Source organism: Cornus florida, unplaced genomic scaffold, assembly GCF_030987335.1.
Source record: "Cornus florida cultivar Cherokee Brave unplaced genomic scaffold, ASM3098733v1 CherokeeBrave_3.0.0_Hap2_Chr07, whole genome shotgun sequence".
NCBI classification, from domain to species: Eukaryota; Viridiplantae; Streptophyta; class Magnoliopsida; order Cornales; family Cornaceae; genus Cornus; species Cornus florida.
Window position 1 is genome coordinate 11,722,786 of NW_026775577.1, and position 10,609 is coordinate 11,733,394.

The 10,609-nt window shown below is 37.5% G+C and overlaps 1 protein-coding gene across 4 annotated transcripts in view; it reads left to right on the forward strand.

Moving 5' to 3' along the window:
- LOC132266251 (valine--tRNA ligase, chloroplastic/mitochondrial 2) overlaps positions 1–10,428 on the forward strand; it is a 37,920-nt gene extending 27,492 nt beyond the window's left edge. For all 4 annotated transcript variants that reach the window (XM_059767105.1, XM_059767107.1, XM_059767108.1 and 1 more), the window contains 5 exons: positions 438–542; positions 672–773; positions 8,790–8,862; positions 9,017–9,183; positions 9,850–10,428. In XM_059767105.1, coding sequence (XP_059623088.1) covers positions 438–542; positions 672–773; positions 8,790–8,862; positions 9,017–9,183; positions 9,850–9,978 — 576 coding nt within the window. In that variant the 3' untranslated portion in view covers positions 9,979–10,428. The remainder of the gene's footprint in view (positions 1–437; positions 543–671; positions 774–8,789; positions 8,863–9,016; positions 9,184–9,849) is intronic.
- Positions 10,429–10,609: the final 181 nt, after the last annotated feature.

A 10,609-nucleotide genomic window follows, 5' to 3' on the forward strand; every position in this document is an offset into this window, starting at 1 on the left:
GTTTAGAGGCACATTTACTGCTACTTATAGAATGCATCATTTATGCGACTTATCACCTTATATCTTAAACACATGGTGTTTCTGCTTACTGCTGCTACTTTTGATATACATTTGTGCTTTCTCTTAATCAGCCTTAATACAACACGCGTCTTTATTACTTCTCTTATAAAGTTTGGGGAGAAAAAAAGGCAATGTGGAGCCAAATCTTGCTGTATGTGGCTTTTGAGGCACAAAACCTTTTGATGCAGTCTCCTTATATATCATTTCTGCCTTCCTGAGTTTTTTTTTTTTTGGCTTCCAACATAATCTGCTGATGAAATTCCTATAATTTAAAACCCAAAGTGAAATGGAGTGTTGGAATTTTTTTGCCACTTGGAGTTTTTAATTTGCATGTTATATCTTTCTGTGGATTTTCTAAACATTGAATTTCTCTGCAGGCACTCCCCAACAGGAAAGGTGCTCTTATAATATCTTGTTGGCCACAGACTTCACTTCCAAGGCATGCTAACTCAATAAAAAGATTCGAAAATTTACAAGCACTTGTGAGTTCAATAACTTGTTCTTCCTCCTCCCTCAACATCTCCTCTTCCATGCTGTCCTTGTAAATATATCTTTCATGGAAGCTAAAATAGTCCTTGATTTTTAATTTTTTTGCCCTTTTTAATATTTAGACAAGAGCGATTCGAAATGCTCGAGCCGAATATTCTGTTGAGCCGGCAAAACGTATATCTGTATCTATTGTTGCTAATTCTGAGGTCCTCCAGTATATTTCTGTAAGTATTGACTCTCTTTTTCTGGTTTCCACAGTCTGGTCGTGTGCATGTTTTATTTATAACACTAGCTGGCTACTTTTGCATTTGAGTACTGAAAATTAGTGCTCTGTGTGGTTTACTAGCTATATTATTGCACTCTTTCTAAACATGCTTGGTTCACATACTTTTTGGTCAAATTATGGTTGGGATCATATATAGCTCAATATGGACCCAACCCTTCTTCAACGGCCTACTATATTAGTAGAAATATATAAAAAAGAAGAGAAAGGAGAGAATTACGTAAAGACTAGAATGATATGAATTACTCATTCATAACTCTAGTATTTATAGATAAAATGAGCACATGCTCATATTACAAGAAAAGAAACTAAATCAAATCAAAATCAAATCACAACTTATTCTAAAGCATATTCTATGGCATTCTATAGCATAGTCAACTCTCTGCTATTACGGTAAGTCATACCATAAATCGTGGTATCGTATATGCTAACATGTGCATAGTCAAATCTCTGCTATTATGGTAAGTCATATCATAAATCGTGGTATCATATATGCTAACACTCCCCCTCAAGTTGGGGCGTGGATATCTAAAACGCTCAACTTAGACAATGCATTATCAAACACAATCTTGCTGACGCCCTTTGTAAGAATGTCTGCAAGCTGCTGAGAGCTTGTGACAAATGGAGTGCAAATTTGACCAGAGATGATATTCTCTCGAATGAAGTGACGGTCCACCTCTATATGCTTAGTCCTGTCATGCTGAACGGAATTTGCTGCTATGCTAGTGGCAGACTTGTTGTCGCAGTAGAGTGAGAATGGAAGCGACACTGGAAGGCACAAGTCTGTCATCAAGGTTTTCAGCCAAAACAACTCACCTACCCCAAGAGCCATAGCCCTATACTCTGCCTCTGCACTAGATCGAGAGACAACATCTTGCTTCTTACTGCGCCAAGTAACCAAGTTACCACCAATAGTGGTACAATAACCTGAAGTAGACCTCCTTTCTGAAATTGATCCTGTATAATCAGCATCTGTCCAAGCCTCAACACGTAAGTGACCATGATTGGCAAACAAAATTCTACGGCCTGGACACCCTTTTAAGTAGCGAAGGATTCGAATAGCTGCATCAAGGTGAGGGGCACGAGGAGAGTGCATGAATTGACTCACGACACTCATGACATAAGCAATGTCAGGTCGAGTCATGGATAAATAGATGAGCTTCCCCACAAGTCGTTGATACCGACCAATATTTGACAATAACTCCCCCTCAAAATCAGCCAACCGATGATTCTGCTCAATCGGAGTATCAGCAGGACGAGTGCCAAGCTGACTAGAAGCAGAAAGCAAGTCAAGAACATACTTGCGTTGAGAGATGAAAATGCCAGTCTTGGAGCGAGCCACCTCAATGCCCAAGAAGTACCGTAGGGGACTAAGATCCTTAATCTCAAACTGACGGCCAAGATAGCTCTTAACCTCATCAATTCTGGTAGTATCATCGCCGGTAAGAACAATATCATCGACATACACAATGAGAGCAACTGTCTTACCGCCTGAATGACTAAAAACAAGGTATGATCAGCTGCACTTTGATGGAAACCAAACTTGAGCATAGCAGTGCCAAAGCGATTAGACCAAGCTCGAGGAGACTGCTTGAGGCCATACAGAGAACGACGAAGACGACATACCATACCAGAATGAGCAGGAGAACGAAAGCCCGGAGGAGGAACCATGTACACCTCCTCCTGCAAATCACCATTGAGAAAGGCATTCTTGACATTTAACTGAAATAGAGGCCAAGATCGAATTGCAGCAACGGAAAATAATACATGGATGGTATTCATCTTGGCAACAGGGGCAAAAGTCTCCTGATTATCTATGCCATAAGTCTGAGCATAACCCTTGGCAATCAATCGGGCCTTGTAACGAGAAACTGACCCATCTGGATCATGCTTAACTGTAAACACCCAACGACAACCCACAGCCTTTCGTCCAATAGGAAGCGGAACCATGTCCCAAGTCTGATTTTTCTCAAGTGCTTGTAGTTCTTCTGTCATAGCATCACGCCATTGAGGTTGTGCTAGTGCATCTGCAACACTAGAAGGAACAGGAACCGAGGCAACAGAAACAAGAAAACTTCGATAGGAGGGTGAGAGAGCATAATCAGAAACAAAATTAGAAATAGGGTAAGTACAAGAACGTTTACCCTTTCGAAGAGGAATGGGGCGATCATCAAGCGAAACAATAGCTTGAGAAGGCGGAGCTGGTGCCGAAGGAACAGGGCAGTCGATCGTGGGAGGAGAAGCTTGTACCTGTTGTCTCCGACTATAAACCTGTGAAAAAGGAACAATTCCCCCTGCTGGAGGGGTATCACGAGGAGGAATCATAGAAGAAGAAACAGGTAATGTTAAAGGAGTTGAAGACGGAAGAAGGTGATCATCCATTATATTCAATGGGAACCATTTACTCTGAGAACCAACTGAACCACTATAGTATGGTGTATGCTCAAAGAAAGAAACATCCATGCAGGGACGGAGCCAGAAAAAATTTTCAGGGGGGGGGGACATTATAGTATTGTATACCATAATATATATTTACAATATAATGTACATGCATATAAGCTAATATTTATGAGTATATATATATATATATATATATATATATATATATATATATATAGAAAGAGATAATGATATTTTTGGAATGAAATTAATTTACAAATACAGAATATAAGGATTAAAGAAACAATTTAGGAGAAAAAAATATGAAACATATATAGAATTTTACGAAGAATGAGAAAATTCAGGGGGGCACTTTCCATATATTCATTAAAAAAATATATATATTATTATAAAATATATATAGAATATAAGAGAGGGAGAAAATCCCACGTGCCCCTCCTGGTCCTTAATTGGCTCCGTCCTTGCATCCATAGATATAAACCGCCAACGACTGAGAGGATGGTAACACCTATAACCTTTTTGAGAGTGAGAATAGCCTAAAAACACACACTTCAAAGCCTTGGGGTCAAGCTTTGTACGAGTTTGCCCCAACTGCTGAACAAAGTACACACACCCGAAGACTCGCGGAGGAATCAAAAAAAGAGATGAATTGGGATGTAAGATTGAGAGTGGGGCTGCAAAGTTAAGAATCCTAGAATGAGTCCTATTAATGATGTAAACAACGGGAAGAACTGCATCTCCCCAAAATGACTGGGGAACATTCATGCCAATGTAGATTACTCTGGCTAAGTCAAGGATGTGGCGATTCTCTCTCTCAGAACGACCTTCTGTTGAGGAGTTTTAACATTAGCCATCTGATGCTCAATCCCAAATTCTGTACATAACCGTTGTACCTCCCTATAAGTGTACTCTGTACCCTGGTCAGATCTGAATTTTTTAATGGTACGATCATATTGAGTCTGAACCATTGTCATAAAATTTTTAAAGATGGTGTATACCTCATTTTTGGTTTTCATAAGATAAACCCAATTAACACGACTATGATCATCAATGAACAACACGAAATATCGAAATCCAAGACTCGAAGTAATTGGGTAAGGACCCCACACATCTGAATGAACAAGATCAAAAGGTGTTAAAGCAGATTTATTACTACTAGCAGGATAATTGGAACGAACATGTTTAGCCATATGACATGTTTCACAGGATAAATCTGACACTGCCACGTTACAAAATAAGGAAGGAAATAAATGTTTTAAATAACCAAAAGAAATATGTCCTAAACGCATGTGCCAATGCATAAGCTGGGCTTTATTAGATGAAACAATATTAGAAAATGAAGCTGAATGTGCTTGAGGTGACAAAGGAGCATCCAACAGGTATAAACCGTCCACTTCACGCCCACTGCCAATCGTCTGTTTCGACACCAGATCCTGAAAAATACAATGAGAGGGAAAGAACGTTACACTACAATTTAATTGTTTGGTAACGCTTCTAACAGAAATAAGATTTGTAGTCAACTTTGGAACATGAAGTGTATTTGACAAAGTTAATGAAGGAGTAACTGATATGTGACCCCTCCCAGCAATGGAAGATGGAGAGCCATCTGCAAGGCGGACCTTGCGTTGGCCCAGAGCAGATATTATAAGATTGGAAGAGTGAGGACATACCAGTCATATTGTCTGAAGCACCAGAATCAATGATCTATGGTGTTGAAGATGTAGATACGCTATGTGTAGACGCAGTAGTACCTGAGTGGGCATAAGTGGAGGTTGGCTGAGATGATGCCTTCATTTGGTTGAAGAATTGCTTGAACTTGTCCAAATCAGCTTGAATTAAGGTAACTGTGGCAGAAGATGTAGAGGCAGTTTTGTTAAGAGTTGACAACGAGATTGGTTGTGTAACAAAATGTGTAGAGGATCGAGGCTGTTGTTTCTGTTGCTGTGGACGTCCATGTAGAGCATAACAACGAGATTTAATGTGACCAATTTTTCCGTAATGGTCACACCGTCCACGTTGTCGTCCCAGAGGATGACTGGTGGTAGTGTTTAGAATTGACTGGGATGGTGAAGTTCCTGAAAGGTTAGGAACCCGAACTGCCATAGCAGAATGATCAACAGAAGCAACACCTAATGGATGAGTCCGGCGGCTCTCATCTGACAACACATAGGAGTATGCATCCTCAAGAGTAGGGAATGAAGATAAGCCCAATAAATGAACACGAGCATACTCAAACTCGTCGTTCAACCCGGCAAGAAATTGAAATACTCGATTCTTCTCCACAATTTCTGCATATAAAATTGCATCATCTGGATCTTTCCAAGAGTGGAAGGAATCATAATATGACATCTCCTCCCAAATAGCACGAAGCTTGGCAATGTAACCTGAAACTGTCAAGTCACCCTGAGAAATCTCGGTGATATCTCGCCCCAGTTGGAAAATTCGTGCATTATTCTGCCTCTGAGAATAAGTGCGTTGAACTAAATCCCAAATCTGCTTAGCAGTCTTCATAAACATATAGCCAACAACTATGTTTGGTTGCATCGAATTGACTAGCCAAGACATAACCATAGCGTTATCTGCAAACCACTGTGGATATGCCTTCTCTGACTTAGCTGGCTCTTTCTCAGAACCAGTAATATAGTCAATCTTGCCTTTGCCACCAATGAACATCTTGGTAGACTGTACCCAAATCAAATAGTTGGAACCATCCAACTTCACTGTGGTGATTTGAAGTCCTGGATTTTCTGATGAGTTGGTGGGAAAAATGGCACCACCACCCACAAAACTTGAGCCAAGAGAATTAACAGTCGAGGACCCTGAAGCTGCCATAATCTGTTACACGACAATAAAAAACTCCAAAAACACCACAAATTCTATTAATAAATCAAAGGGTCTCCTCAGACCATAAACAATAACAATGTCTCCTCAGACCATTCCCGAAAAATCCAAATACATACCTTTTTTAAGGAGCGCTGCCCGCTTACATATAGCCAGACAGCTTCTTTTTTAATATCCGGAACCTCTTTGTAGACTAATTTTTTTTTTTTTTTTTTTTTTTTTTCACCCAAGCCCTTCTAGGTGTTGGAAACCAACTATCCCAATTTACCTAACCCTAGAAGAGTGAAAAAGAAATTGTAAAACTTAAAAATACCTGTTTTCGATCACAAAGCAACAATACAGAAAAAGCATGTGTAGGCAACGTCACATGATGTCACAAACAACCTAAGGTAGCTGTTGCACAAGTAGCAAGGCTGCTGAAAGGTGTGGAAAGGTGTTGGCTCTGATACCAAGTAGAAATATATAAAAAAGAAGAGAAATGAGAGAATTGCGTAAAGACTTGAATGATATGAATTACTTATTCACAGCTCTAGTATTTATAGATAAAATGAGCACATGCTCATATTACAAGAAAGGAACCTAAATCAAATCAAAATCAAATCACAACTTATTCTAAAACATATTCTATGGCATATTCTATAACATAGTCAACTCTCTGCTATTATGGTAAGTCATACCATAAATCGTGGTATTATATATGCTAACATGTGCATAGTCAAATCTCTGCTATTATGGTAAGTCATACCATAAATCGTGGTATCATATATGCTAACAATATTATATTGATGTGTAGTCAAGAGTCAAAGTATTTCAAATTTAAGGGTAAATTACACTTACGTCCCCTCTAGTTAGAGTTTATTACACTTACCTTCCTTGTGTTTTGGATAATTACACCTCCCTTCTAGTTACATGTGTGTAACAAACTGACCCCTGCCGTTAGTTTCACCAACAGTCATATATGGTCAACGCAAATGTGGCAAGTTTTTTAGTTTTATATAAAAGATTTGTCCTTCAAATTACTGTGAAGACACTTTGTCAATTATTTGTGCGAAAAGACAATTATACTTCCAACTTACGACATTTTCGTCAATCTAATTTTCTTTAATTAGGGGTATAATTGTCTTTTTGCACAAGAAGCGTTGGACAAAAGTACTTTCACAGTAATTTGAAGGGCAGATTTGTCATATGAAGCTAAAAGCCTTGCCACATCAGTGTTGGGCAGGGATCGGTTTGTTATACACATGTAACTAGAAGGTAATTATCCAAAACACAGGGAAGGCAAGTGTAACAAATCCTAACTAGAGGGGAAGTGAATGTAATTTACCCTAGATTTAAAACTAACATTAGAAAATCTTTAGTTCAATATTTTTATGAGTGAAGATAAGTAATAAAATTGATAGGCAAGAGATACTCAAATTATTGTTATTTCAATATGCAGAAGAGAATCCAGGAATTTCTCCTGAGATTTTGAGGTGATGAAATGAAAACTGGCAATTGAATTGTTGTGTGGTCATACGACAAAATTTAAGGAAAATGTGCAAGGAACTATAATTTCAGCTAAGTCTTTAGAGTATAAGATGTCGGGTAATGGATGTTAAAACACTGCAAAAAATTGAGTAGCGTGCATGTGTGAGTCAATCATCAAAATGTTGGTGTTGTAGCATATACAGTTCAGGTTTTAATTTTCTTTTGCAATTGGAACACTATAACTTTATACAGTTGACAATTTAATGTAACTAGTATTCAATGACTTAATTATTCTAAATTTCTAATAATTTATAATTTTGGGAGGAACCAGTTTGGTACCATAGAGGATAGTTAATAGCTATATTATTTAATAGTTAATAATCTTTAAAGAAACTATTGTAATATAAACTAATAGAATGAAATATGTATAGAAATGTGAAAATTCATTAAAAAGTTATTAATATTCTCAAATGGCCAGTTTATATACAGGGTGATTTTCCTATCTTATCAACATTTAGGCTCCGTTTGTTTGGACGTAAAATATTTTTCAGAAAATATTTTTTTATTTTCTGGTGTTTGGTTGTCGTAAAATATTTACGAAGTAAAAAAATATTAAAATTTAACAAAAATAACTTATTCATCAATTTTCGGCAAGTTATTTTACATATCCCGTCCGATAGACTCGACCTCAACCTCGACGTAGACTTTTGCCAAACACCGACGAAGTAAAAATAAAAGAATATTTTACCTGAAAAAAAAAAAAAAATTTCCAAAAAGAATATTTTACGTCGAAACAAACGGAGCCGTAAAGTTGATAGCTTTATTTGTATCATATTATGAATTTTTATACTTTTGCCTTAGAGAGGAATTATTGGGCAACATGTTTTGTATTTGGAAAATGTTTGAAATATCGTTGAGAGGTATTTACCATCTGTTTTCTTGAATATTTGAAGTTTCAAAAGTTTCGGCCAACCATGACTCCGGAATTTAAGTACCTAATTAGATTAATAACTTCATTGTCTCCCACAATTATCAACTGATTCTAGATCTGCTGAACTCTCTCACTGGGAACCTATTACCTGTACTGATTTCGCGTCATGCTTTCTGAGGTAAATTAAGTGTCCGGGGGCTGCTAGCAGAAGGTTAATGTAGCAATTGTTATTGGTAGCAACAACCTTTACAGAAATGTATGTGTGCATTCTACACAGATTTCTTACACATGTCAATATATGTTATGTATATGATGCAGAAAGAGAAGGATGTTTTAGCTCTTCTCTCCAGGCTAGATTTACAAAACATTCATTTTGCAGATTCTGCTCCAGGTATGTTTACATAACAGCAATGTTCTTTTGGCCAAACATAGGTCATCTATGTTTTACGTTTTCTAGCTCATGTTTACCATCAATTGTCTTAATAGAATAACATGTTAAACTATTACCATTCTGGTGGATCTCAACACCACCAACAATGCTTCAGGCGATGCAAATCAATCTATCCATCTTGTTGCTGGTGAAGGTCTAGAGGCGTATCTCCCTCTTGCTGATATGGTAGATATCTCTGCTGAAGTCCAACGCCTGTCCAAGCGTCTCTCCAAGATGCAAACGGAGTATGATGGGCTTTTAGCTCGCTTGAGTTCTCCTAAAGTATGAAATTTGAATTTTTCTGGCTCATTTTATATCCATATAATCGTCTTTGAATTAGTGCGCATGTAAGTGCAGCAAAATTATGATATATCCATCACATCAGGTACTTTTTTCTCTTGGTTCCATGCATCCACCATACATAAAATTTTCCGTTTCTCATTTTTTATTACTGAAAATAATGAGGAATCCAGCACACATGATGTTTAGAAAAGATCATATGTTTCTACCTGTTTTAGCCATTTATTATATCCAGTACAATCAATCCTATCTTGGTGACAATGTTCAAAGGTGGCATTGTACACTGTACTGGGACCAAGCCGGGAGATTTGGAAATGTAAGATGTTTGCTGTGAAAAGGATCTGTCAGTAGCATTTGCTGTTTTGGTCTGCATATGTCTATGTATTAGTTTCAACAAGTGGTCTTAGTATTGCAAGAAAAACAGTTCGTTTTGGGGCAAAATATATTATATTTGACTATGCTTCAAAGTTTCAGGTTCTTATAAAATGTTCTATCGGTGTTGAAACTGCAGTTTCTATTATGGATGTAGACCGCCAATGTTACTATAATGTTTGCCTGGGACGTATTATACTAATACGATAGTTTTATTTCTTTTTCTTAAACATGTAATCTTATGATGGCCTACATACTTTGTTTTGCTGTCTGCAGTTTGTTGAAAAGGCTCCCGAGGAAATTGTACGTGGAGTTCAAGAAAAAGCTGCTGAAGCAGAAGAAAAATTAACTCTCACCAAAAACCGTTTAGCTTTCCTTAAATCTAAAGTTTTGGTCCCAGAATAGATTTTACAAGTGGTTAGTTATCATATTTTCCTCAAATCCACATTTTCCACTGGAATCATCCGGGTGCCAATCCAGACTACATTTCCCGCATGCTTCCTTACGCCTTCCTTATGGGTCAGTTATATACCAGTCTCATCACGAGTGTTTTGACAGTGGTCATGTCCTCCTGAAAACCAGTCGGAGAACAGTTTCAACAATATGTCTCGGCGGCCGTAGATCAGGTCTTGGATAAAGGCTTCAAGGGTTGATAAACTAATTCATCTTCTTGTAGAGCTTTCTAACAGAAGCTGCATCTATGTTGATGTACGGTTATTTTTTTTGTAAACATTTTTTTGCACAGGCTTGATCCCGCTAAGTTTTGTATATTTGCAGTCGTCCTTTTCTCCTAGGATTGCATTGTATGTAAATTCGTGTTTGTTAGTGATAATTTTCCGGTCTCATTTACTTCAATTTCCCTAATCTAAATTTCCTTTTTTCTTTTTAATATATTCTTTTTCATTTTATCCGTATAAAGTTTAAATTCAAGCCTGACAATCTTAAAATATGAAAATTCATGAATTCCCAATAGGTCCTCTAAACGTGTAGGTCTCCAAGTGATTTGATGGAGGCAAGAAATAATGTGGGTCGATTA